This window comes from Drosophila subobscura, chromosome U (genome assembly GCF_008121235.1).
Source record: "Drosophila subobscura isolate 14011-0131.10 chromosome U, UCBerk_Dsub_1.0, whole genome shotgun sequence".
NCBI lineage: Eukaryota > Metazoa > Arthropoda > Insecta > Diptera > Drosophilidae > Drosophila > Drosophila subobscura.
In genome coordinates, this window is record NC_048534.1 from 6,383,446 (window position 1) to 6,411,401 (window position 27,956).

Below are 27,956 nucleotides of genomic sequence, written 5' to 3' on the forward strand. Positions count from 1 at the left end.
GCTAAGCTGTAAGTGCCATCAGTTGTCGGCATTTGAGACAATTTTAAACTCAACTAATTGTACTTACACTTGTAATAATAATGTCTTGGAATTTGTGCCATTTTCTCACTTTCACTGTAATATAATTAAAATGTGTTTGATGTACTCAGTACCTGTGATCGTTGATGGGTTTGGTGGGACCTCAAAACTATGAAAGATACCCAATGTCTCCTCCACGGCTCTGAGACTTTGGAAACAAGAAAACTTCAAGTTGTCCAAGGACAGATAGGATTCCACAACATAGTTTCATCTATCTTTGACTAGAGTTGACCACTAATGTTGAGCAATTTTAAAATCCAATCGATTGTCTGTCCAGACGCTTTGCCAGAGACCTGAAACAACTTTCAGACACCACCGACATGTGTGTGTCTGTGTGAATGTCGGGCAAACTTTATCTCGGTACGTGCGATTTTGCATTTTGATAAGGTGTGGAGGAATGAATGACTTGCGGTCCAATCGAAATACATATGTTTCATTAAGTTGAGCAACCTAGTACTCAACTTAAATGTGCCTCCAATTATTGTTAATAACCTGTCTATATTTAGCTGCCGGGGCTCATGCCTAAGAACGGGAATGGCAAACGTGAGTCCCAGCGCATAAGACTTTTCAATGTGGGAGCTGCTCCCACTTTAATCTCTCATACTTACATCATGACAGGGCGAATGGATGGTTCTTATACTTGGAATACTACATATGAATGTACGTTTAAACACTGGCGATGAGAACGTGAACGTGCAGGCTGCCTATCAATTATATAGTATAATCCTTTGAGTCGTAGGCATTAGAAAGAAACGATAGCAAACAAATAGTCTGCCAGTTGAGTGCACTCAAAAAATCTACTCGATTTTTTGTGGGCAATAAAAACCCTCTGCTCATTTCATTAATATAGTTGAATGGAAAACCTTATGCAAAACGCTACAAACGAGCTGCAGAAATATTAAAATATCCTTTTCCAGGACTATTCAGTCGATTGAAAGTGAAATCAAAAGTCGATCCTTTCAAAGAAATAGAAAAATAAGTTGAAATATCAGTTCCAGACATGAGTGAGGAGAAATCAAATCGAAATACCTCAGTGATCCAACACGTTGAAGCGGCCCTGTATGTCCTTAATCAATTGTGCATTGGCTTCGTGACCATTTGGATCAGTTGGATGTGTTTGCGCCAGGGCCTGACTGGCATACGCATACATGTGTGGCTGGTTACCTTTGGATTTATCTTTCTAATGGCCGAGGGAATGATGTGCTTCTACGAGGGAAGCTGGCTGACTCTGCGCTACACTCGCAAATACAAAACGGCCATCCACGTCGTGCTGCAAGTGATCGGTGGCGGTATGGGTGTAGCCGGCTGTCTCATCCAACTGATTCGCGACAAATGGTCAGTTGGAGTTACCACACATGCCAGCCTGGGCTTTGCCGCCTTCATCCTCTGCCTGATCTCACTGCTGAGCGGACTGGCTGCCGTTCTGGCCCGTGCCATGAGCAGGGCGGTGTCGCCGCTGGTCAACAAGACATTCCATGTGACGCTGGGCTTTGTTGCCTATGTGATTGCCATGATGGCACAATACTACGGCTTTGCACAGACTAGCCTCTTCAAAGGACAGGGCGCGGACTTTGTTATCCTCATGCGAGTGGCCACGCTTGTATCCATGGTCTTAACCAGCATAGGAGCCATCAAATCGTTGTACAAAAAAGTGCTCAGTTTCAAGAGTTGATCTCGATGCGTCTGCAAAGTTCTATGTGGGTAGTGTAATTGTTCCTTTTACATATTTTTACTTTAAGCTGTAATATTTATATACTTTAGATTAAAAATAAAATAACTAAAACGATGATTAAAGATTCTGCAACGCCAAATAATGGTGATGTTTTGTTTATTGCACAAGTAAAAGGGACTTGAGGGGATCTCAATTGGAGAGGAGTTATGGAGAGGATTGAAAACGGTTTTTTTAATTTTCTTTAAATTTTATTAAGGTTGATTTTTACACTTCAAAATAATGCAGAGTCTATAGACTACAATTTTCCAAAAATATATATTTTTTAAAGAATAATCTGACTATTATATTATGCTGCTATCCTGCAAAGAATCTTCCCGAGATCAGAAGTTTGACTGATTAGTTTCGAATTTATAAAGTTAAACTGTAAAACGATCGCTGCCCAAAACGTTTATTTACAAGATATCTCAAACATCCATCATTATTTCGTTACAGCATTTCGGCCGTTACACTCAGTGCTGGTAAATGCCAATTGACGATTTGTAGGATCTATCGGCCCTAACATATAAATGCAACGAAGACGATTGGAAGGTCTATTTGCGGTTTAGTGTGTTATCTGATTTGTACATATTTGCAGCGCAGCGTAGCACTTGAAAAGCTTCACATCAGCGCTAGAGGAAACCGATACGAATTGAAATAAAAACGTTATTTATTTGTAGTAGTTAAGAGTGGCAGCGGCGTGCGTTAGCGTTAATGTGACGCTGCTAATAAAAAAGCTTCGACAGTCGCACTCAAACATTGATACGAGATTATTTAAATCAATTACGAACGGACGGACATAGTTCAATGGGCGTTTCGGCCGCCTGTTGGACGTATAATAAAGTACTATCGGGTTTCTTAATTTACGATCTTTTACCGCTGTGGTAACCATAAATAGTTTACAACAATTTGTCTGATGAGAGGCAGATACAACAATTATCAGCTAGGAACAGTATGAACAAATGTTCTTGTCACAGTTTACTAAATTTAACACGAAAATAACATTATGTCAACTCACTGATAAGAGCTTAGAACAAATTCAAAACAGAAACTGCAAAATCAGCGTACCATGGCCGAGGCCGAGCAGCCGGTTGTTAGTAGATCCCGGCGAGTTGTCGACTACGGCAGCACGATCCAGACGAGACTAGCAGCAGCAGCGCGACTACCCTCATTTGTAACAATCGAATCTCCGCGAAGATATTCAAAAATGTCCCACAACACACTATCCCCGCACGATTCACAGACTCGTTGGCAGCGACTGGAGTACTTTCTGAACGTTCTCAATCAAATCTGCATTGGATTCGTGACCATCTATATGTCATACTTGACCCTGCGAACTGGACTACAGGGAACTAGCCTGCATGCTTGGCTGGTCACCATTGGGGTAACTACAAGACTATTCTATTATCAATCGCCAGGTCAGTCTCTTAAGACCATTTCTTCCGCGTACAGTTCTCCTTCTTCATGGCCGAGGGTGTCATGATTCACTATGGCGGCAATGTTCTCACACACGGTTACAAACGGCATACGAAAACCACAATCCATTGGATACTCCTAACACTGGGCGGATGCTGTGGAGCATCTGGAGCTCTAATCAAAATGATACAAAAAGGTTTCTCTCTGCACTCGACGCACGGAAAGCTGGGTGAGTAAACACAAACAGTGAGCGACAATAACAGGGGGATATCTACATACATTATCTCTCACTCAACGCTCAGCTAAAAGAAATGTCCAGTGATCTAAGGAATTTCCTGCTTCCCCCTACAGGTTTCACTGCGTTTGTATTGTGCCTACTGGCCATGACCTCTGGCGTGAGTGCACTCTTCTCGGCTCGCGTGAAAAGGCTGATTACCCCATTGCTGAACAAGACCTTCCACAACTTTTTGGGTTTCTCTTGCTTTGTTATTGCATTGACGACCCAGTATTACGGCTACCAGACGGGTTACTTTAAGAGTCGCAGTGAGACGGACTTTCAAATTCTGATGAAGTGCCTCACTCTCACGTCGTTGGTTCTGACAAGCTATGGCCCATTGAAGGCACTCTATCAGAAATGTGAAAATATTTCTCGCCAGTTTTAAGATGCAAAAGTTGTCAGCAAGAACTTATCGAATGTACATAAATATTATTTGTTTCATAATTTAATTACCACTGGCTCTCACTTAATGACAATCGGAAATTGACCTATCTAACAATTTTATTGAATCTATCTTGTGAGGCTTATCTTATCGTTGATAATCGCCAGAACCTTTCATAGGTCCCATAAACACGTGCAAATAGTTTGACGGTGCTTCATCGGCAGCTGGGAAAACCCTGTTGGGAATTACTCAATCAAAAACGCTTGTCAACAGCTCGGCTGTAAACCCCACTTCAAAACGAGAAGGGACGTGTGAGGCGCTTCTTACGCGTCACAACTTTTATACCCGGCACTCAGTACTACATCTGCACCTTAGCGGTGTTTTGTCAAGTTTTACATTGTTTTCTTTCATCTACATCTACAACACTTCTCACACCAACACGCTCTTTTAGATCGCCCCCCAGAGGCAGAGACCGCACACTGCAGAAGCAGAGTGTGAATGAGAGAATGTGAAAAAAACAACAAAAGCTGCAGGACAGGGTGGGTTTAGCGACTGCAAATTAATTTCTTCATTCTGGCTATAATAAAGTAATATAATGAAGTCCAATCGGATCCCAATTTGGTGATCTGATAGATACTTATGGTCCTTTCCTACGGAATAGCGCTTTTAGTTTTCTTTTATCTTCAAAATTGAAAGTATGGGGGGTTTTCGCCCTTTGCGGGGGCGCTGCTCATTTTTGAAATACACCTGTAACAGTGTGAGCATACAGAAGTCTGGATGCAAAATTTGGTGGCTCTAGCTTTTATAGTCTCTGAGATCCAGGCGCTCATAAGGACGGACGGACAGACAGACAGACATGGCTCAATCGACTCGACTATTGATGCTGATCAAGAATATTTATACTTTATGGGGTCGGAAACGTTTCCTTCTGTGCGTTACACACAACCGTTATTCCCCACAAATTCAATATACCCTATTTACTCTTCGAGTACCGGGTATAAAAAGACAGACATAGAATCGGCTATTGATGCTGATCATGAATATATATACTTGAAGGGGTCGGAAACGTTACCTTCTGTGCGTTAAAAACAACCGTTATTCGCACAAATACAATATACCCTATTTACTCTTCGAGTACCGGGTATAATAACAGAATTACCAGGTTGTCAGTCTGGTCAGTCTTGATAGCGAACGTCATAATTAAGTATTATCATGACAAATGAATGCCAAGTAAGTACTGTGAAACAGAATCTATCTAATCTTGCTGAAAAAGCGGAATCTCCAGCACTATAAAGTATATAGTAGGGTATAGTAGTATAGTAGTACTACATACTAATCTAATATTTTAGCCAAGTTTGACAATAAAGACAACTACAGAACAAAGCGGTAGAGCTAGTATCGCAGTACTAACGACTAAATGGTACTTAAAAGTAGGTACTAAAAAGACAACAGATTAAATGTTTATATTTGCATCGTGCAGCATATTATGTTTATTCAGAATTTGCTCAAAATAATTGTGTATAAATTTCTTCCTCGAAATAAATAATACTTGGCGCGTGATTCTCATAGTGTTTTGCTTGTTTGTGATACGTACGTATATCAGGATAAAATAAATAGCTAGCATAAGGTATAAAAATACATTCGATTTGATAATACAAAGCCTTGCTCCAGTATGCTCTGTAGTATGTCTGGAACGAGAGTGTGGAATTCTCTTCTATAGTAAACAGGATCTTAGTCACTGTGGACTGTGTGTGGACAGACAGCATGTGGACAGAAGTTTACAATTAACATTTAGTAAATAGGAATAGTAGGACCTCCGCCGACTAAAGCACATTTAAAATTCGTTGAATGGAACAGTTTTCCTGTTACCCAAGGCATATTCGTGTCCGTGTCAATGTCCGTGGTGTCCAATTCATTCACAGTTTTGTGGTGCGACGTACGGCAAACGACATTAGGGCATGCTCCAGCCGCATGTGATAGGGCAACTTGCGTTCCTGGACAAGAGGCTCGTCGCCGGCAGCACAGCATCGATTGCGGCAGCACTCGCATTTATTCTGATCATCACATTGATCGTACTCATTATACTCCTCCTCCTCCTGTTCCAGCTCGTAGGCCTTCTTGGCAGCGCGCTGTTCGAATCGGAGGTAGAATGCGAGGCAAACGAATAGCATAAAGACCAGTGCACACATCGCACCACTGGCAATGCTCGCCTTCTCGAGCATGGGACGAGGCCGCTTGGGCAGATAGGATCCGTCGATTTCCTTGTACTCGCACCGTTGACCCATGAATCCGATGGCGCACTCGCAGCTGTATACAGGAAGATCGCCGATCTTTACGGCAAAGCAATGGGCATCGTTCAGGCAGTACCAGGCATCAAATGTCTCTGGACACTTGTACGTGGGGAATGTTATGTTGGGCCTGGGCGTCGTTGTTGTGGTGCGCACAGTCGTTGTGGTTGCTGGGGGCTGAGTGGGCGGCAATGCGGTTCCCGACATGGATGACGATATGGAAGGACGTGGCTTGGGCACCGTGCGGCTGGAGCAGGCCTCAATGAAGGCCGGATATGCCATGCAGCCGATCAACAGCAAGGCCAGATACTGACGTCTTGCCATATTGTAGTTCGTTGTGCTTGTGGAATGCATTATTACAATTTGTAGCTTGTGTTTGATTCGTTTCGTTTCGAGATTTTTGGATATTTCGATATTGGTTTTCTTTTTGGCTTGCAATCGTTGTTTGGTTTCTTTAAAGCTTATAAGTAAACTAGAAACTATCACAAAATAAATTAAAATTTGTATTCTCCGCTGTAGGGCGTCGTCAGAGGGCTCTTTTGAGTTGTGTGTTTTGGTGTGTTTTTTACATATCCTGCAGGATGAACATGAACGTTCAGTTTATTGGGCGCATGTGTATCTGCGGGAAAGACGAAATTGGCATTAGTAAAAAAAAGAGCCCGTTACGCTTTGATCAAAATATATTGTAGCTCTATATGTAGCATTTGGTACTCGACTAAAACAAAAAGAAAATTAAAACTGCATTAAATCAGAAGTATGACTATATGTAGGTATCGACAATCTAATCAAAAACTGCTCAGCAGCTATGAATCGTCTAATTTTGTAACAGTTCCTGAATTTTTGAAGGGTATTTTTGTCACTCGATGAGAACACGACCAATTTCACTTTTTGCATATTTTTTTTTACTCGTTTTCAAATTCAATTTACGTTGTTTCCCGTTGATTATCCTAGCTCATCAAAGCTGGCTGTGATATGCGTTGGGTATCCATATCACAACCACTTGATGAGGCTTAGATAAGCAACATCATAATAGATGTGGCATCATTTTTGTTCATTTCAATGGTCAAAATATTCAAAATGTAGTTTTTTAAATGTAAATTAAAACATGTGATGTTTGTAATATTTGCACTCGATTGTGTTTTTTGCTTGCGGCGTTCGAACCAATTTCACATCAGCTCCGCTCCCCCGAAATACGGACTTTGTTGGGTCATAATCCGCATTACTATCCTGGAGAGAGTTTCAACAGCCAATCAATCCAATCACTTCTATTCATTTCGGCGCATTTCGTGGGCCAAATACATGTTTTCGAAGGAATAAGTAGATACTCTAAAAATTGGTTCAAACGCATGCCAAGTGTTTTGATTTTCGTGAAGAAGAGAATATGATTATTTTATTGTTTGCAAAATATAAAATGGAAAGGGAAGGAAAAGAAGCCCTCTTTATAATCGAATCCATATAGAGATGCAAGTGCGTGTCGGGGTGTGCTGCATGTGGAGGGGGGGTGGTGTGGATACATACGTATTATGATTGATGTACGATACATTACGCCGAGCTCATCAAAGCTGGCTGTGATATGCGGGCAAAGCAAAATGCATTTCACAACCACTTTGTGAGCCCAGCATGAATGTGCCAATAGATTGTAGATAGGATTCAGGATCATTGACTGCGGATTTTTCGAATTTTTTCAATTTAGATTAATGCTGATGTATTTGTAATGATATAAACTAAATAAACACTTGCAGAAAACGTTACAATAAGCACTGTTTTCATTTGAATTTTCATCGCTTATTGATTGACGTCGATTTATTTATTTTGTCTTGAGCATCGTGTCGCTCCTCAAAGCTGGCTGTGATATGAATAGGCATAAAAAGGCAAACATTTCACAACCACTTTGAAGAATGACACAATTCTCCTTTGGCTTCGAGACACTGCTAGACTTCTCCTATGACTCGATAATGTTTGATGTTGCCTTTGGAGAGCCAGAGCGCCCTTGCTGATGTTGCTTGACTGAGATTCACATTACGATTGTCTTTTCTCATGTTCTCACGGCCACAGACTGGCTTTGACTTGTACTTTTCTTTTTTGCCGCCGCGGCATAAAAACTAAATATACAAAAAAACAACAATAAATGCGACTACAACAACATCATTGTGATGATAATGATGATGATGATGATGATGAGGTAGGTTGGTGATAATACACAAATATGAATTGACATGAATGGCACGCGGCAGAAGGTACAAAATTGTAAGTTAAGCAAATTTTCGACATTTCAACAGTAATACGTAAGCCATAGAAGCAATCACAGACATTGACAAGAAAAATGTTTTGAAAACAGCAACGGTGAGATAAAAAGTTATACAAATTCTCGGGAAGTATTTAGTTTGTTGTAGAAATTTGCAGTAAACATTCTGGTAAAATTAAAATCTTACAATATGCTTTAATTTAAAAAAGAAATTAAGTCTCCAACGTGTTTGGTTTATGGGCAATTGGTGATAGAACAATTTTCTAATGTAAGTCATATTCAAGTGGCGGAGAGTGTATAATTTGTTCCTCTTTCATACATCTTCAAATGTGCCCCTTGAACTTTACGAGTGCAAGGAATCAGAAAAAATATAAACGGTCAATAAATTTTTGGCGCCAGTCTGTAGCAATTTGTCGCCAAAATTCTTTATAATTTCTCGTGATAAGGAGGAAGGGAGGATCAACGTGCAACCGCGTCGCAAAAATACATTAATTACAATCGAGAAATGCGAGATGCATATGCATATGCATGTGTGTGTGTTTGTTTTCACAGTTAACATTCGCAGAATTTATGGACTCTCTTCTCACCCAGCAGACATCTAGCATATTAAAATTTCCGTTATAAAAATTATACGAATGTGTTTGAGCACATACATGTACATATACATATGTATGTATGTATGTATGCGAGAGGAAGTCGGCAGAAATACATATGCGCGGAAGGCAGGTTGAATAACCATATAAATTGCGCTGAACTTGTGAGCGTGTAGGTCAAGATCAGCGGCGGTGCGTCATTTCATTTTGATTCTGTTTCTATCACAAAACAACCAAAACAAGCTCGATGATCGTTTTCATTGCTACAATAATCTCGCAAAACTGAAAATACCTTCGGTTAAATGACAAATGCGTGCAACCAAAAAGTACAATAGCAATACATGCACCACAATAATAATAATATCAACAACATGAAATACTAGAAGGCAACAAAACGGCGTGCATACATACATGACAACAACACTCGCTAATAAAATACTGTTGTATGCTGTGACTGCGGCATCGGCACGGCGTCTTTTCTTCTTCTCTACTTATTTTCAGTGTTCGTTGTTGCCGCAATTTTCATGTTGCCTTGCTCTTCTCCATTCTTGGGCGTCGCTGCACGAGTTCGTTGGCTCTTCTTTTGGCGCTTGTGTGTGTGCGTGTGTGTTTAGAAAACTGTAAGAAAAGCAAAGTGTGTGAAAAATATGGTTTAAGCGAAATTCCAGAACAAGAACAAATCCCAACCAACGCTCTCTTCAAGTCTCTCTCTCTCTCTTTATCTTTCTCTCCTTCTCACTATTCTCACTGTGCAATTTCAAAAATTTACCGGTTTTTGTATTTTGCGCAAAAAACAAGTCTTGCCAGTTTTATGCTGAAGAGAGAGCGAGAGGCAACAGAAGAGACGCCAACAAATTGAGGTGTGTGTTCACGAGAGTTCAAGTGCATGTGCCTGTATGTGTGTTGATGGCCGCACACAGGAACAGACGCACCCGCTCTCGCTCTCTCTGGCAACAGCGTTCACGGGGGGATGAGTATATGAATTTTGTTCACTGCGTCTGAGCGTGTATTTGTTGTGTGTGTATGTGTGAGTGCGCGCGGGAATGTTGTCAAGAATTCCAAGAATTTTGCACAAGCCAGAAACGGGGCGCGGGCTACATCCACATCAAAATGAGAAAAGCGTATTAAAATATATTCTAATCCGGTGCACTATTCAATGTAAGCATACATTTCACACAAACTCACTCACACAGCCATAAAAGGCTACTCTGGCACACAAAGAGAGGATGAGGGAAGGGAGAAAAGAGCGCGTGAGGGCGTTGACCACTTTGGAATATAGAAAAGTGTATAATTTTAGACAATTTTCACAATCACAGCAAAGAAACATTACTTTTATCTGACACATGACCAATTGTTTCAACAAAATTCGAAGTCGGCCTGGCAAAACGTCGAAAAACGTACGCTGCCGCCGCAGCAGCTCAAAACACAACCGCACCGCGAAAAAACCGAGAGACAACTCAGTCGCCGTCGACGCAAAGAAGAGCTGCACAAAAGAGCTGCGGAGTGGCCAGACCTCTGCAATGAGAGGCGTCCGTATACCTCTAGTCTTGTTTTCTGGCTGCTCTCTCTTCTGGACTGTCTCTCTCCCTCTCGCTGTGAAACGGAAAATGAGGCTGAAGCGGCATAAATAACAACAATGCGGCGCTCGGCTTTCGAGCTTGTTTCGCAGTTTTGTTTTTGTTTTGGTGTTGCCACAAGATTTTGCACGACACGATGTAGGATCAACATGTTATTGACACGCCGCCACTGCCGCCGCCGAACGAGTTTGGTGGAGCAAAAAGGCACACAAACAAGAAGTGACGCAGGGCGGTGGTAAGAAGCGAAGGTAGGACGGGACAGCAGAGAGGCGGGTGCCAGCCAGGCAGGTAGCCGGCCAAACGGGACGAACAGGATGAAGCAACGTAGACAACTTCAGACTTGCCCCCCATCCTGTGCTTGCTGCCGAATTCACGGAACTAGGGATTCTGGTTGATTCAGTTCGTGCGCAGGCGCGCACGTAAACAACATTCCTTAGTAAATTTCTCTCCTCTCCCCCACCCTTCCCATGTAGTTCGTTTGATGCGCGCCAAAAAGCCAAACCAAAAAGGATGGCCGCGGGACAAAGCGTTGCCAGACTGCCCAACCGAAGATACCTAATTTTGATTTTTCGCTTAATAACGCCCATAACATTGTAGCAATTGTAATCATATACATTCATACTATATACATTACATACAAATGTACTGCACTACAACTACACGTTTCCGGTAGTCGAACAGACGGGGCTGGGAGTTCACTTCGATTTGCAGCCGGGCCGGTTGCCCGTAAGTGGGCCGCCGACACCATTCCTAAGCCAATTGACGTCACATACAATACAACAACGAAGTGTCGAAGAGGAAAACGCCAACCTGACACAATGTTTTCTGGGTTACAGCTTACGGATGTTGTCTGGGTCTCTTTGTTGGCAGATATCATACTGTTTCCATAATTTGCTGGGAAGCGGGATCTGTTTAACTGAGCGAATCTTGATACCTTCTTTATCCTGGAAAATAAGGGTATGCAAATTCTCAGTCTTAATACCTCAACAAATTCAGATAAACCATCCTCTGGTAATATCTTTACTCTGTGAAGCGGAAAAGAAGAGTACAAAACATGTTCTATGAGAATCCCAAGGCTACATATATTCTGCTGGTGCAGCAATACAAGATACAAAACACCACACATCGCCCAAGATCAACTGTACAAGAGATGACGATGTTAATACATAGATTGCCATAGGACCTGCCCTCATTATGTATCCAACTTTGATGCTACGCTTTTGCACTTGCATTTCCCTACAAGTTCTGCTTCTTCGTATTTTAATACCCTGTACCTTGCAGGATGTATTGTATTTGTGCAACTGCCAACTACATTCAGTTATAACGAAAAGTCCTGTGATATCTTAAATCTGCATCCAGAATAATGAACCTTATCTTCCGCAGATTATGAAATGTAAAACGTAACGGGTATTTTGTAGTCGGAATGCAGACTATATTTATTTCTTGTTTCTCCCTTTTGTATGGTGTTGATGTTACAATTGTTGCACTTGTTGTGTGCGGTTAGTACATTGAACCAGAGAATGCAAGAAAATCCATACAAACAAACATTCACAACGCATATAAATACATACATACACATATTTTCGTATACGAGTGCAAGTTCTTAGTTGCAGATTCTACGTATGCATGTACATGTATGTACATAAATATTTATGTACTAAAAATCAATAAAATAATTATGTGTATGTATGCACATTTGTCGGCTTCTTTAATGTACACGCATACACATAAAAACGTATGTAGGTTCAGCTAATGGCTAGGCTGGGATGAGAAAAGGTCAGGTTAAGAATATTTTCCAATTGCTGCTGCTGGGTCGTCTAGTCTGGGTCGCGAGACGTCTGACTAGACAACATGCAAATTGTAACGGTAATCATTAGACACACACACGTGCACACTCTCCCTCTCTTTTTCTCTCTCTCACTATTTCACACTCATACACCTAAACGTGCGTTCCCATATTCGTTTTATTTGCATGCAGGCTCTCTCTCTATCTGTTCATCGCTGTCACTCCCTCTCTATCACTACCTCTTTTCTATGCTGAGTTCGACGGCCTTCTTACGTAAAAACAACAACACCGAATTAAACGCGCAGAGGCATTTTTCTTCTAATAAGCAAGTGAATGAAGGGGTGAGATGGGGAGCTGGTCTCAAGGAGGGGAACAATCAGTGTTGCCATATCGACCGAGACATCAAACTCGTTTTCACTGTTTTGAGTGTGGCCCGCGTGTGTGTTTGTGTGTATGGTGCTGAGAGAGTGTCTTTGCAACTGTACAAGAACAATACAAAAAAACGACGAGCATAAAAAAACAACGCAACACACTCGGCGCAGACGCCAAGCACACCGTTCCCTTGCTCATGCTCTCTGTTAGCAATACAGCATAAACTGGCGGTCTGTCTGACCCGTCTCTTTATGCACGCTTATGTGTCTATGTGCAAGCGATTTTTATTTTTCTGAATGTAAAGGAAGTGGCACGTACTGTACTACTCAGCACACCGCCGCTGCTACCGACAACAACAACAACAACTGTGACAGCCGGATCAGGCTGGGAATGAGAGCGGAGCGTCGCATTTGGGTGTTCCGATTCCACTTGGTTCCTAAACAGCGGTCAGAGGCCCAATGGCACAGTGGGTGAGGAGAATGAAATTTCAAGGAAACTGCAATTCGTAGGATATGGTGGTTTCGATAGTTCTTTTCAGCAAATTTGTAAATTGTGTTCTTATTTTAGATCTAAATTATATAAAGTTTTTTTGAGATATAAACAAAAATGATGTACAAAAAATTACGCTACCTCTGAAAAATGGATTGCAATATACAACTTTTTTTAAATCTTTTAAAATGAATGAAATCTCAAATCGATAAGAAGTTTAAGTTTGGTTCGAAGCGTAAATAAAAAATTAACTTTTTAAGTAGTGCAATCTGAAATATGACCTTACTTAAGATTTTTATAAATTTGTAGCTTCTGTTGCCCACTGTGCAGCGTCTGAGCGGCTGCCGACAAGACAGACAAGTCTGTTTGTTGAAGTGGCAAAGCAAGAAGAAGACGCCATGCGTATTGCGAGGCTTCCAAAGGAGGGTTGATGGCGGACCGACAGAAACCAGAGAAAGGCGACAGCGGGTGTGCCACAGCATTATAAACAGGAAATGGAATTTACAAACACAGACGCGCATGCACATGAACATGTACCCGTCAACACATATGTATTTCTATTTGTAAGAGTATGTATGTTCAGACATGTACTATGTATGTACATATGTATGTATAAATTGGTGATGAGCCGACAAACGGACGTGGTACTTAATTGATAAATGGGCACACGAGAGACAACAAACGAAGCCAGAGCAAAAGAGAAAGAGATGAAGATGGTGATTGAGAGCGAAGAGCGTATACAAAGTTGATTGAAATCAATAGTATACTAAAGCAAGTGTGCGATGTCTATGTATGTATGTATGTGTGTTCTGAAGACGGCTCAGCGCGAGGAATTTGTGAAAAAAACGCGGCCAATGACGGCAATCAAACGGCAAGAACAGAATGTTGAACTCTGGAATGTGGCTTGGCAGTTAAAGATGGACACGGACCCGGAGGACGGGACCCAACCTAATAGGGAAATGTTCAAGTTACGAGATGTGTGTGGAGTCTTATGCACCTGATTCAAAAACATCAAGATAGGTGGCAACCGCGCCCTGCCAGGCAAAGGCGGCAGCTGTCTGCTGAAACTATAAACATGTTGCACAATGTATGTATGTACCTATGTACATTCATACATACATATTACACATGCATGCAAACTAAACACACACACAGTGAAGCTATTGCAGATGGCGACGGCGTCCGCATCGTGTGTAATTTTTTCTCAGAAGCGAGCAATGAATGAAATTTTGTTGTTTTCGGTTTTAACTAACACAGATACGAACACACACTCGAGCGTATGCATGAGAGAAAGTCTACACGACATGCGCATTGCCAACGATGTGTAGACAATTTGTTTACTTTTTTCGCTACAATTAACAAATAAAAATATGTCCGAAAAATACAAAATAGTTGCAGCAGTACAATTTAGTGCATTGTATTATCTGTAGTATCATTCATGCAGAACCAAGGCAAGTTCTACAGCTAGTCCTGCAAAAGTATCTGCATTCAAATAAACAAAAATGTCGGCGCAGGGCACAACTGTATTCAAGCATGTTAATGTTAATGTTGATGTAAATGAGATAGCGTAATGAATTTACGGTGGCCACACGCATACAAACACAGATTATGCACGTACAACTGGCTTATTTTTGCTTTTTGCATACAAAACACTCACACGCTCACACACACCAGAATGCAGAAACTCTGGCACGCAATTAAATTTTCTCACACACAAACACGCGTCTCTTCTAACTGCTTTCTGTAGTGGAATATTAATAATGTTAACTATTTTACACAAATGTTACACTTACTTTGTTTTTGGCCTCTTTTAATGCACTTTTGTCGTTTTATTAGTTAAATTTTGTGTTGCAAGTGTGACCGCGGTTCTATTATCATAATGACCGCGGAATTATCGATAGAATATACCGCACAACCCCCAAAAATAAACCAAATATACCGTCTCATTTTAAAAATATACCGAAATTTACCGTAAATCTTAACTAATTTTCCTCGATTCTGATGTTCTATTTGATTGCCCTTTAACGTATTACCAGCAAGTTAGGATTCTCAGGGATAAATCTACAGCTGTATCCAATTTATCAATCAATTCTACACAAGATTGGCTAATTTTGATGACTTCCTCTTTTTGGAATGTTTCCAAATTTAGCCTAGTACTCAGATCCGAAAACACTGCTGGCAAACAGTGCAATAAATTTTGCAAGCAACAGAGTGTGACCAGAGGTGAAAGCCGCATTCCGTACGGTTACACTGCTCAGAAAGCCGTTTTGCTTTGTCTACTTTATGAAAGTAGATTCACTAGCTAGATATAACTTTTAGCGAACATAGCTTCCACAATGGCGGCTTATTTTAGGGGCTCTCTTGTATATGATTTTTTAATGAAAAGGTCTAAAAAGCTTGCATGTCAAGTTGCTAAAAGGTCGATTTGAACGGCGTTGTTCAAAATGCAGGGCTCGTTTCTAGTGCAAAAAATGCGATAAAGGAAAATATTATCTGCGTATGGAAGTGTTGATACCCTATGTTCGTTAATTTGCCCTTGAATTGTAAATTTCACGGATTCTGGAAGGCGGCACCGAGCGAGACCTATACAATATTCAGAATTAAAGCTATTAGGGGTAAAACATCATTTTATATTTCATATTACGAATATATTGATTTTAGGTGAATCTTTAATGTAACAACCGCAAACAAAGGGTGATACAATTAGGACAAGCACAAAAGTATCGGTATTGTTATGCGATAGTCGGAAATTTGGCGGGTACATTGGCATTTGAAAAAGAAAAAAGAAATCCACAAAGTTAAAACGAAACCCAAACGAACGATGCTGTGTCTACTTCTACGCGGATAAATTGAGTGATTATTTAGCGGTTGTGTCGGGGTCTTCAGAGTCCGGTTCCTGCTCAAAGACAGTGCGCTCAATGGGAAAAACTCGTTTGGAGCGCTTTTTAGCGATGAGTTCCATTGCTTCGTTGAAGTCTAGCAGGGATTTGCTAAACTCCTGATCCTCCTCGATGAGCCTGACGAATTCCTCTGGACTATTGATATCAAACTGAAGAAAGGGCTTGGGGGGTTTCTCATTGGTGCGAAGCTCCTTCTGCAACATTTTGGTGGTACGCTCTTTCAGTTTCATTTCCTCCTCGCGCTGCTCCAGCAGCTTGCCGCGTGAGATCTCCCGCTCGAAAAGCTGTGGACAGACAACCAGAATGAGAATCGTTAGAGTGTGGCGAAAGTTTTAGCATAGTTTACCGCCGCCATGAGAGCCTTTTCCTTTCCGGTAGCTGACCTCATGGCATCCTCGAGAAGGAGCATCATTGTGTCACCGCCAGCCAGGCTCACGGTAAGCAGAAGGCCATCAGGGCGGAATGCCACGTGTGTAATTCTCTGCTTGAACTTCACCGACAGAATGGGTGTGCGATGGCTCATCAGCAAATCCCAAAAATCCAGCGTGCCCTTGTCGTCGCAGGTAACGAACAGGGAGCAGCGGCCCGTGCTCCAGGCGCCGCAGGTCAGCTGATTCCGCTTCTTAAAGTACAGCGTGCTGGGGCAGTTCTTGACCTCCTCGGACCAGATGCGCCACCGCCAGTCGGCCACGAGCAGGAAGTTCTTCACGAAGAACGGATTGCGCACAATGCTGCGAATGGGGCCGGCAAAGAGCTGAAAGTGGCCGAGGATTGTCTCGGACGGAGTCACTGCTTTGCGATTGCCCACAAACACGCATCCCATGTCGCTGCCCATGACGTAGCGCACTGGAATGGTGTACTCAAACTCCAAGACAGTCACACCGTGCGAATCGGCGCGCTTCTGGACATCCTTGGGGTCCGGCTCGAGCAGCAGATCTTGCATGGACATCATCATGTCGCGCGTATCCCAGTACTTGATGGAGCCATCCAGCGAGCCCGAGTAGAACTCCGTGTTGGACTTGGAGTGCACCCAGCACAGTGCCGAGGTTACCTCCCTGTGAGCCGCCTCCAGCGGGCACATCTGCTTGGCCTGGCCGAACTCCGGGACACTCCAGAGGCAAACCTTGCCCGAGCTCAGGCCTCCGACCATAAAGTGTTCGTCCTTGGGGCACAGCTTGGCCAGCGAAACCATCTCGTCGGAGTCAAAGTAGGCGATCGGTCGCGTAGGATCTTTGATATCCCACAGATACAAGGCGTTCTCGTTGCCCAAGTCAGGAAACTGAGTAACTGCTTTCTGGTTCGGATTCAATAGGCGCCTGCGGTTATTAAATGTGGCCAGAAACTGCTTGTCATTGTTGGGCATCCACTCGCACATGGCCAGGTATCGGGGTGGAAACCACAAGTCGTGGAAGATGTTAATGCCCCGGGCCGTGATCTTCATTTTAATGCCACTGCACAGCTCCTCGTCCAGGTCAGCGAAGTAGTCTTGGTAAATGTTGATGGCATTGTTTTGTGAGCTCATTTTCATGCAATCCCGCAGCAGTTGCCCCACCTCGACGCCCCACGAGTCGTCGCGCTCCACCTTCTTGCGGTAGCGCATCGTGGACTCCTCGTCCAGTATATTCACCTCCTTCACGTTCCATCCGCCCTCGTAGTGGTACATCCCATGATGGTCCAGTGATACGTTCTCTGTCAACGCGGTGCTCAGGGCCATCTGCTTGCTCAACTGTGTCGTCATGTCGCACGGGTTGCGCAGGATGTACTTCAGGCGGAGCCGTCCATTTGGGTGCACGCTCAGGAGTAGCTCGTTACGGTCTGAGAACAGGCATTGCCGACCGAAGCGTCCACGCTCCCGCGAAAATATATACTGATTTCCCATCATGGTTGGTTCGTTTTACAGCTTCAGCTGTTGTACTTTACAAAATATATTTCTCTTTTCCATTCACAACAAACCGGCACGCGCACTGATCTGATCGAAAGTGATTTGAATTGTTCTAGTTGGACATTTGAATTGAAGTTTGGAGCCAAGCAGCTGTTTGAGTGCTGGAAAGCGTTGGTAAAATAACAAGCCAATTGTGAAGAAGTAACAGGTGTATTTCGTTATATTTTGCACTTTGTGATTTACCCTTTTTTTTTGAAAGGCAATTTTGTGTGCAATCAATTAAAAAAGATACCTGAAAGTTATCCACCATTTTAGAAAACATTCATCAATCGGATAAAATAACATGTTCAGGGCAGGGGGTCTTAGCTTGAGCCTAGTACTCAGTTCGAAAAAAAGGGGCCGCTAGAAAAATCAGGGATGATATTCGTATGGAACCGATAAAAATTTTGCGCGCACAAGTTACTTTCTAGCGACTATACGCCAGGCAGTACCACTAAAGTATAATACTATTTGTTTAGTGGAAGATCAGATCGACAAAAAAACAGGCAGATTAAATCTAGAAAGTCAGCCGATAGTATCTTGTGTATCTTTGTTTTATATTCCGATAGGGTACCTAGCAAACAGTGAGTAAAGTCTCAAATGGAGAAAACAATGCCGCTGAAGTTGAAAGATAAATGACCACCGTGCTTCTAAACGAGCTTAAGGCCATCAAACGCCAAAAAAAGGAAACAATTATTATAGATTAATGAGATTATATTGAATTTATTTGCATTTTAAATTTGTTTAACTTATTTGAACGCCAGTATCTTCATGTTGCCAAGACACAGACCGGGCTGGGCTGTTAACAAAATGCTTTAAGTTGCTTTCCTTTTGTGACCAAGTACTGCTCCACAGGGTCGTGTCGAACATCCGGGCTCGAAACTATCCAATGTTAAATAGGAAGGGTGCTTGTAGGCGCCGTTTTACAACATTGCAACGGGCGCAAATATTCCTTGGCACGGCCTTGCTGCTCCACCAATCAAAGAAGTCTGCAGATGTTATTCCCAGCCATATGCAAATTCTCTGACATATTTTCATACTGCGGAATATGCAAAGGGTATCGTTTCATGGGTTTCCATAAATGTAAACATATTTATATGATTTATAATACTGTATAAACAAACGACCGTCCTAGTATCTTTCATGTTCTTTCAAAGTTGTCGGCGCTTATTTCGTTGATTGTCCTCCACCTCCGGTCATGCAAGATCCGCCAATCCCACTAAAAGCAATCTACTGCATTTATCCATTTTGCATTCATTGCTTTATTAAACTTTTATTCAATTTTCACACATTTTCAAAAAGGTAAGCAAAACAACTCAGCTGCCTGTCGTCACATTCTGCTGCTAGCAAAATATATTGCACATTTTGCTAGCAAGCGTGTTTTTCGATCTGAGTACTAGGCTTTGTTAATAATATTCAATAGAATATGAGAATCTAGCAATATGATTTCTGAACACGGACTTAGAACGATTTATATATTCGCTATGCTCGGGATATTATTGGTATTCTTGGAAATTAGTAGGTATATTTTGGTATATTTCCGAGGCCAGGCGGTGTTTTTGATAGAGAAACCCGCGGTCACACAGTTGCCCAAATGGCGCATTTAATTTAATTTTACTATGAAAACAACAAAACTGTAGCCAATTACAATATGCTGTGTGTTTGTTTTGCAAGTTACAATTGCTTAAAGAACTAAAGAGCGTGGAGACATGGACCTGCAACAGTTTCTCTCATTGGAGCGCAAGCAACTGCAAAAGGATCGGGAGCGTCTTTCCACGGCATGCCCCGCCGCCCTGCTAATGCAAAACAGCGACTACATGCCAATGCAATGTCAGCGCAGGGCCAAGGAGTCCAATGAACTCCTTTCGGAGTCGTCTTCCCTAGCAACCGTCAACCAAAACTTAAGCGAAGAACTTCACTTGGACTTGAGCCACCTGGGTGGGCCCGACGGGGAGTCCGAGGGAAATGCCAGCCCAACCAAATCGACCAAGGAATTCGCAAACCAGCGTCAGCTGCTTGTCGGAAGCGCCCGGCAATACAAATCGCCCGATGTGTCGTCGCGACGCAATTTGGAAAGCGGGCGACCGCTAAGTGAGAATCGCTTGCCAATTCGGCGCACGGTGAGTACGGAATGAGTGGAGGCCACAATTGGGGCTACATATTGACGTGGGCACGACATGCTCCAGAATGTGTGTTTCGCTTCACTGGCGCATCGCCAATTAACTGCGAGATTGCCATAAATGTGCGAAATTCGTTTCTCTACGCCTCGTTGAGCCACTTGAAGTTATCTGAAAACCGAAGCTCTGCCACAAATATCTCTCGTAATCCTCAGACCGAGTATCAGTTGCATATTAGATTTCAAAGTGTTCCAGCCTCTGCTTGACTTTTCTGTTCACCTTGGTGAGTCTTCTAAGAGCGGCTCCGCATGTCCGTCTGTTTGGAGTTGACGAACACTGCACACCCCAACTGTAAATGCACGCGGTTCTAATGCTCATAAAACGGGGTTCAAGCTCAGCTTATGAGATGCACGTGTTTTTAGGTAGTATATTTCATTAGAATACATTTATCATGCACCTGGGAATAATTAAGTAAGTTCAGTTTGAGAAAGATCGTGTCACGTGTAGTTTATTTGCACACAAAGCCATTTTCATTTGTGTATAATTTTTTAAAACGTACCCATTGCTGTCAGTTTGTTGATAGTGTTAGCGCTTTGGTGGAATTCTTGTTTACTGCCAGCTTTCCACCTTTTCACTTTTTAATATCCACATGTGTGCATTATTTATTGGCTTATGGGCGTTGGGTCGTTGCCTGTCCAGGTCCGCATCCTGCCTAACCTTTGAGCTTAGGGGGCTGGCCTGCAGGCTCTGGCCAAGTGAGTATGGCGAAATTAGTAGTTGGTCATTTTAATTATTCAGCATTTAGTTCTTTGGTCTTTGCCGTGCTTTGTTGCGTTTTCGGCGTGGCCTCGTTTCCTTCCGCTATCAATGTTGCATGCTTCATTGTTGTTGGCGCTCTGCTGCTGCCTCCCCGTTCCGTTCCGTGCTCCAGTTACCATTTTGGCTCTGCCGTGGACGAGCCATTCGTTTAATGAATTTACTGGCACCGCGAGCTCTCTCAGTTGTAATTTGAAGCTCGTTTGTTGCGTTTGCTTCTGTTTTGGCCTGAACTTGAAATTGTTATTTGCATATAGTATATATTTCCTATATAAATGAGGTATACGTATACGAGGTGAGGCTTGCCCCTGATTACCGGCAAATCAAAACCAACGAACGGAACCAAATCGAAATGAATGGGGCCCTCTAATTGACTTAATTTAGCCATGCCACCACGAGTTAACCCAAAAATCAAAGTGACGCAAAACAAACAATGAAAAAAATTGAACGGTCGGTAAAATAAAACGTAAAAAATTAGAAATCGCATGACCCGTCATCACGGTTAGAATCTAACATCTATCTATTTAAATATCAAAAATAAACTGGAGTTTTTTATGATGTATCACTAGTTATCGAAGACCATATAAAGATGGGATTCTAAGGTTTACTTGATGGGTTTACTTCCCGTCTTAATACTCGGTATTCCAGTGTACAGGACAGTATTCTCACTCCACTTCCTTGGTTGCTCTTTTATTTCCCTTAGAGCAAGTGATTTAAATTTTGATTCGAAATTAGGAGAGCCCAGTCATGCAATACTGTTGACAAAGTGCCCCGGTGGCCCGAAGTGGCTTTTTGTTCTGCCAACTCACTTCCTCGCTGAGGTGGACATGGACATGGGAAATCCATGTACACACCCAAATGCCAGCTCCGCCTTATGGCGCCTCACATTAATTGGTAATGATAATGGATATTGGAGGTGGTACAACCGAACAACGTTAGGCGTTAGAAAGAAGCTCAATCGAATGACTTGGCTGAACTGAAAAATAATTAATTCTACTTCTATTTTAGATAAATTTAATTTAATTGGCATTGGCAATTCACCCATTTACAAAAGAATCCTTTAATTAAGTTCATTTATTTCACACTGACCAATTAAAGCCAAGGGTTAGCTCAGTGGCTGGCACGAAGGAACCAGTTGAACAAACAGTTGAAATAAATGCGGTTGAACTGAGAAGCCCAGCTCTAGCAACGACCAATATATGTACTCTGATGTATTGTGAACCAAAGTCATGACCTGGACAAGGTTGCCAACACAAATACTGGGCTTAATTAAGCCACCCTTCGAGTGTAGGATAACTTGAGGTCACACCGGCACGAATAGACCATTCTCTGTAATCTTAAAATAGGGACAAAAGTCAATTTAAATTCAATCGCATGTCCTTGAACTTTCGCGTGGCGACAGATGATTCCATTCCAGTTCCAGCTTCGACACGCATTTTCATTAGTTTTCGCACTTTTTGTACACCAACTGGCAGACGTTTGGCACTTGGTTAACCCAATTTGGAGACGACACGCAACTGAACCCAATGAATGGGCGTAGTAAACACTGAACCCATTTCAAGGGAGTACTTTGGGGAGCACTTTGGAGAGTACTTTCGATGTGTGACAGGTTCTTATGAGAGTCTCAAATCGATATTTCTAGGGCATTTGTTAATTATCTACACGTAAAATATAATTTGAAAGTAGTCAGCTTCTCAGAATAAACCCCAAACTTACCAAAAGTGTGTCACCACCCAAGATGAACTGCGTGACCCGAACTAGCTCTAGTCCGTTCCCCCCGTTGGACTTCCCAGTCTGCATTTTGATAGTTTCCCTGACCTAAATTAAAGGATTATATTATGTGTGTTTCTGCCTTCCTTCTGCATATCCCTCGCATTTGCAAATGGCTCTTAATTATGCTCGGCTCTGCTCTCTGCACCACTCAAATGATGAACACGTTAAAGGGAGCTTTAATTAAGTGGCCATCATCGTGGCTAATAGAGAGTGAAGCGCGCTGCATGCAGCCAATAAGTAGAAGTGGAGCCTAGAAGAGCCAGAGAGCAGGCTGAAACAGCTGGGAATGGATGATAAAGTGCCCATTGACTGAGACGCTCTCAGCAGCGCACGGAGAGCGCCTTCAGTCGGGCTACGAGCGAGAACCCTTTGTCTGGTTTATGATTATTTTTGTTAACGCCTATGAGGGAATATGGGACTGAGCTGTCATCAGGGAATAAGGGATCTAAGTTGATATTTTTACATGTGTCATGATAAACGGTTGGACACAATCAACTGAAGGGTACACGAATTATTGATCAAGACTTTATTCAATTTGAGCATCTCTCTTGAGTTTTACTGGGCATTTTTCCATTCGAATCCATTGGCCGCATTGACTATGGTGTCCGGATTGTATATAATTTTGTTGATGCCATCGGCGCACGCGATTTCTCGACGTTGACGGCATAAAAATTATGTGCAAAATAACAGTAGGCATTGTGGAGTGTTTGCTAGTGCAGCTCTGGCTCCTGCTCGAGTCTAGGAAGGTGCTGCTGACCCCAAAAAAAGAAACAGAAAGAGGGAAGACGGAGCTGAAATAATTATTTGCTGGTTCTGGCATACCGGCCCCATACGAAAATGTATACAAGCTTCTTGCTGGTGGTTAGTGTAGAAAATTAGGAAAAGAAAGCGCGCGACAAGAACGATATAATAAATATAAATATACATATATAGGCCGCCCACTTACATTTGTTTTCTCTTTCTTTCTCGCACAGGATGACATGGAGCAATGGGTTACGGACACATTTTATTCGTATTTCCCCGGCTTTAACAATGAAAACCAGAAACGGCAAACTTATTTGCGTGAGCGACAGCGCGAGAACCAGCAGAACTTTCTCAAGCACCAGGTGAGAGATTGCCGTGAAAATATGCCTGATTCCGATTATGTGTGGAATGCTTTCTTGTTATGGTAATCAGTTTGAAATTTACGACCTGGCGCCTAATTTTTGAACCAATTGCAGATGCTTCATCCGCCGGTCACAAAGAATCAGCGACCGGGACAAGTGAGGAAGCCATCGCAAGCGCCTCCAGTTGCAGCTCCTGCTGGTGCTTCCATTACGGCACGGTCCAGCCAGTCCAGCACCAGCACCTCGAATCACAGCACCACAGACAAGACTGACTTAGAGTTAATTGTAAATAGTAACCCGAATTATGTGCCGCCCAAAGTCCGTTCAACCACCACACGTAACAAGCTGCTACAGGATCTGGGCCATGTCGAGCTGTCGAATATTGTGACGGGCGATGGGATTATGGAGCGTAATCTGCGTAGTGCCGAGCTGGAGACGGCCCGCAAAAAGGATTATCAGCGCGATCTTATGCTACAGATTGAGGAGAAGCGCCGCTCCATAGAGTTGCTCAGAGAGAAAGAGCGTCGACAGGAGGAGGCATTGACCAGGTAAGTTTCGAATGGATTTTGTGTACCAGAAGTGTTAAATGTATTTTTCTGCTTAGGCGACTGGAAAATCAGCTCAAAACCATACAGCTAGAGGAGCAATTGGAAAAGGAGCGATTGCGCGTTGAAAAGGTAAAACCAGAATTTAAATGTATATATTTTTTGTTTTCGGGCAAACTAAATAGAATAATATCAAGAGACCAAGCGAACAGTTCCAGCTGTAAGCTGAAGTTAAGTTAAACAATTGGGTTATGGGATAAGAGTAGATTGTAAAGCACAGGGTTGGTTATCATATGATCTATTGATCAGCTTTTCCAGCAGTGGGAACTTCTTTTACTGAAGTAAGGGTTTTGGTCAAAAAAGTCAGAGGTTTCGATGAGTACTAGTTTTATTTGATTAAATGAGCGGTTTATGTACAATTTTGCTGGTTAAATTTGTTTACTGAGGATAACAGATATTTTAGGAGTGATTATTCAAATCATTTGTTCTTTCAAAATTAAACCCCGCTGCAAGTTTAGGTCGGCGATGCGTTCAGATATATTTGGGCTATTCAAATCTGTTTCTACTCTTTCGATTAGCAGAAATCATGCCAATGTGTCCCGAATTGTAGTGGCTGTTTATGCCAAACATTCTCTAGTGTATGGGCTGCCATTCACTTATTGAGCCAAAAACTATTAATATGCCTTTTTGGGTTGGGGTTTGGGTAGGGAAAACAAACCGAATATGGAACCTTGCATGTATTAATATAGTTCGTAGACTTCGAGTAGCTGATGGCGTTTCCGCATATATCCGATTAAATTTAATAGCCTTTGATTGGTATTACCATTAGATTTATGATCTAAGGCCACGGGACTCGACAGCCTAAATGAATTGTAATTGATATTGGAGCATTTGATTTGAGTTAGTCGAGCGTATTATCGCGTCTATTGGCCGTTAATTGATATTATTTTTTTGGCTCGACTAATCCGCTCTGTATTGTTATATCCCTTATTGTGCTGCCAGGCTCGCATTGACACGGAACATAACCGCTTGATGCGAGAGCAGTTGCTGGCCAAGCTGGAGCAGGACGCACAGCTGGTGCTGGTCAAGGAGAGCAACAACAACCTGGCCGACACACCCAGATCACATCGGAGTAAAAAGAACATTCACAACAGCACGAATAACATAAGCAGCGAGGCAACCGCCAATAAGGTGTATAAATATTTTAGTAATTCTGCACACCACGAATACAGACGTGGCCAGCCGCTGCCGCCGGCCGTTGAGCTGGACTTTGAGCTGCCGCAAATGGCCAAGATCGAACGAGAGTGCTTCCATCTGTGCGAGAAAATATGCCCGCTGTGCGACGAGCCGCTGAAGAGCTACGAGAGCTGCTGTCTGCGATGCCAGCGCAAGCTGGCAGTGAAACTGAAGCAGACGGAAAACAGCAAAGAAAAGCAGCCGGAGGAACACAATGGAAATGAAAATGGAATTGGGGGAGATGAGGATCCAGACGACGACGACCCACAGCATAATTGTGAGAGCAGCTATGCGCTGGTGTGCCATAAGTGCGAGCGACTGTATGCGATGTGCAGCCAGTGCCTGGCCAAGAGTGATGTGTGTCGAGCGTGCCAGCGCGAGCGCAATGTCTGCATGAACTGTCGCCGCAATTTGTGTTCGTTTTGCCTAGAGGAGGTTGCCTGTGGCCGCAACACGGAACGCACGCATGTCAATGAGACGACTGATGTCACTGACAGAGAGCCGCATTCGGACAATGCATTTCGAGTGCTGGAATTGAATTATGCAGTGCACGCCGCGAAGGAATTAACTGCCAGCAACCTCATGCAATCCGACGCATCGCCTCCCTACTCCATTAACATTGCGCGTAATTCTGTTTTCCACTCCGAGTACAAGCCGACGCCCGTCAAGCCATCCTTTGTGGAGGAGCTGCCCACATTCTCGGGGAGTGCCAACGTCAGCCTTGAGCTCGACAGCGCAGACGAGCAGGCCATGGAGCGTGTGCGTAGGCAAACGGACCAGCGCTTGTCGCGCTATCTCCAGAACTACGGCGATCTGGCCTCCAAGCAGCAAAAGAAACTGCGGAAACAGGATCAGCTGCAGCTGCACCGCAGCAAGAGTGAGTCCCGTCATCGTGGCACTCAAACGACGCCTCAATCTTTGGCCAGACGTGATGTAGTGCTAAGGGAGGCTCCCGGTCACAATCTCTCGATGCCGCTGCTGCGTGAAATGCCCAAAATGACGCGCAAGGAAACGGCCGTCACATTGCCCGGCAATGGTCAACGCAGCATTGACAGTCTCAAAAAGCGTTGGGAGGTATGTCTTTCTTCATATTTTCGTTATCGTTTCGTTTGGGAATTCAAAGATTTTCTTGTTTATATATTCTGCAGGTGCCCGCCGTACAAAAGTTCACCGTTTCCAACTCTTCGCCCAAAATCCTCACACAGGTGGGCGCCATCCGCAAACAGTTACAGGCTGCCCGATTCTTTGACGATGTTGTCGATGAACCCGATGATTATTGAGGGCCATACAGACGCCTTCGTTTAGATTTCCACACGTTATGTTTATCAGAGTTGAACGAATTTAATTCTCATTGAGCTCTTCACATTCCGAGACATTTGCCATTATCATTCTCGCCATCCATTGTCATGTTTGGTTTCGTTTAAAATTCATGTTCATAGATATCTAGTAATACTCCAAGTGCTTCTTCGGCTGCTTCATGCAGCACATTAATTGCATAGACGCCATTGGGCTTGTTCCATATTTATAGTTTCTTTTATACAAATACTAATATTAGCCACTGAGATGTGGCAACTCGGAAGATGCAATTAAACAACAACTTATCGTGAATAAATAACATATTTTGAAACAGTTTTTAAATAATTATAAGGTGCGTGGGTAGGTTCTTTTTATTCCTGGTACTCGAAGAGTAAATAGGGTATATTGTATTTTGTGTCGGAATAATAAGAAATATAAGGTTTATTTTTTTTATATTATTTATTTTATATTTACATACATATGTATGTATGTACATATGTACAAACATATACATATACTGACTGAGTACCGGGTATAAAAGTTGTGATGCGTACGAAGCGTCTCACAAACGTTCCTCTTCGTTTTAAAATTTTAATTTACTTTTTGAATGGGTTTGTCTTTTTATTTAAGCATACATTTGAGTTCTTTATTATTTAGTTAACTTACTTTATTGGGTTTAGTTTATTGTTTAGTTATGGCTGAAGTTCAATCAATTTCTGTTTATTTCCAATTGAATTTCATTGGGCCTTCGTTTTTTTTCCCCCCTTTTCAATGGGTTTTATTTTAGAGCATTTAATTGAGTTTTTGTATTTGAGGTTTACTTTGTTTATTGAGTTCAGTTATGGCAGTTCTGAATATTTATATTTGATTTATGTTGACATATGTAAGTTCGTAGATCTTTGCTTTCTTTTCGTAATTCGAATTGAATTTAAAAGAATTTATCACGCTGACTCAAAATATATTTATGTATGTATATTTATGGTTTGATTCAAATATTCCGACATTGGCAGTGTAACCAGATACGGTTTCCAGTAG

The 27,956-nt window shown here is 42.5% G+C and overlaps 5 protein-coding genes and 1 long non-coding RNA gene across 7 annotated transcripts; 4 read left to right on the top strand and 2 right to left on the bottom strand.

Annotated features, from left to right (window-relative positions):
• Window positions 1–911: 911 nt before the first annotated feature.
• LOC117902271 lies at window positions 912–1,889 on the top strand. The gene has a single exon (XM_034813532.1). It carries the CDS (start codon window positions 1,079–1,081, stop codon window positions 1,748–1,750), a length of 672 nt encoding a protein of 223 aa, XP_034669423.1. The 5' UTR covers window positions 912–1,078; the 3' UTR covers window positions 1,751–1,889.
• A 706-nt stretch (window positions 1,890–2,595) lies between these two features.
• LOC117902269 (cytochrome b561 domain-containing protein 2) lies at window positions 2,596–3,928 on the top strand. The gene is made up of 3 exons (XM_034813528.1): window positions 2,596–3,170; window positions 3,239–3,431; window positions 3,554–3,928. Exons 1-3 carry the CDS (start codon window positions 2,856–2,858, stop codon window positions 3,862–3,864), a joined length of 819 nt encoding a protein of 272 aa, XP_034669419.1. The 5' UTR covers window positions 2,596–2,855; the 3' UTR covers window positions 3,865–3,928.
• Window positions 3,929–5,723: 1,795 nt separating this feature from the next.
• On the bottom strand, window positions 5,724–15,102 carry LOC117902270 (protein spitz). 2 transcript variants are annotated; one of them, XM_034813531.1, is made up of 3 exons: window positions 15,005–15,102; window positions 9,399–9,605; window positions 5,724–6,768 (listed from the first exon to the last, which is right to left on the bottom strand). In XM_034813531.1, the coding sequence occupies exon 3, from the start codon at window positions 6,501–6,503 to the stop codon at window positions 5,778–5,780; it is 726 nt and encodes a 241-aa protein (XP_034669422.1). In that variant the 5' UTR covers window positions 6,504–6,768; window positions 9,399–9,605; window positions 15,005–15,102; the 3' UTR covers window positions 5,724–5,777. The 2 variants fall into 2 exon arrangements, with proteins under 2 accessions (XP_034669422.1, XP_034669421.1); XM_034813530.1 differs by lacking the exon at window positions 15,005–15,102 and adding an exon at window positions 10,318–10,463.
• Window positions 7,601–27,254, top strand: LOC117902272. The gene is made up of 3 exons (XR_004649386.1): window positions 7,601–7,616; window positions 13,925–13,927; window positions 26,917–27,254. It is a non-coding gene; the product is annotated as an uncharacterized LOC117902272 (long non-coding RNA).
• Window positions 15,935–18,056, bottom strand: LOC117902267 (dynein intermediate chain 3, ciliary). Its single transcript, XM_034813526.1, has 2 exons — window positions 16,458–18,056; window positions 15,935–16,395 (listed from the first exon to the last, which is right to left on the bottom strand). The coding sequence occupies exons 1-2, from the start codon at window positions 17,991–17,993 to the stop codon at window positions 16,069–16,071; spliced, it is 1,863 nt and encodes a 620-aa protein (XP_034669417.1). The 5' UTR covers window positions 17,994–18,056; the 3' UTR covers window positions 15,935–16,068.
• Window positions 19,599–27,254, top strand: LOC117902265. Its single transcript, XM_034813525.1, has 6 exons — window positions 19,599–20,152; window positions 23,713–23,844; window positions 23,959–24,392; window positions 24,449–24,521; window positions 25,392–26,699; window positions 26,774–27,254. The coding sequence occupies exons 1-6, from the start codon at window positions 19,742–19,744 to the stop codon at window positions 26,903–26,905; spliced, it is 2,490 nt and encodes an 829-aa protein (XP_034669416.1). The 5' UTR covers window positions 19,599–19,741; the 3' UTR covers window positions 26,906–27,254.
• Window positions 27,255–27,956: the final 702 nt, after the last annotated feature.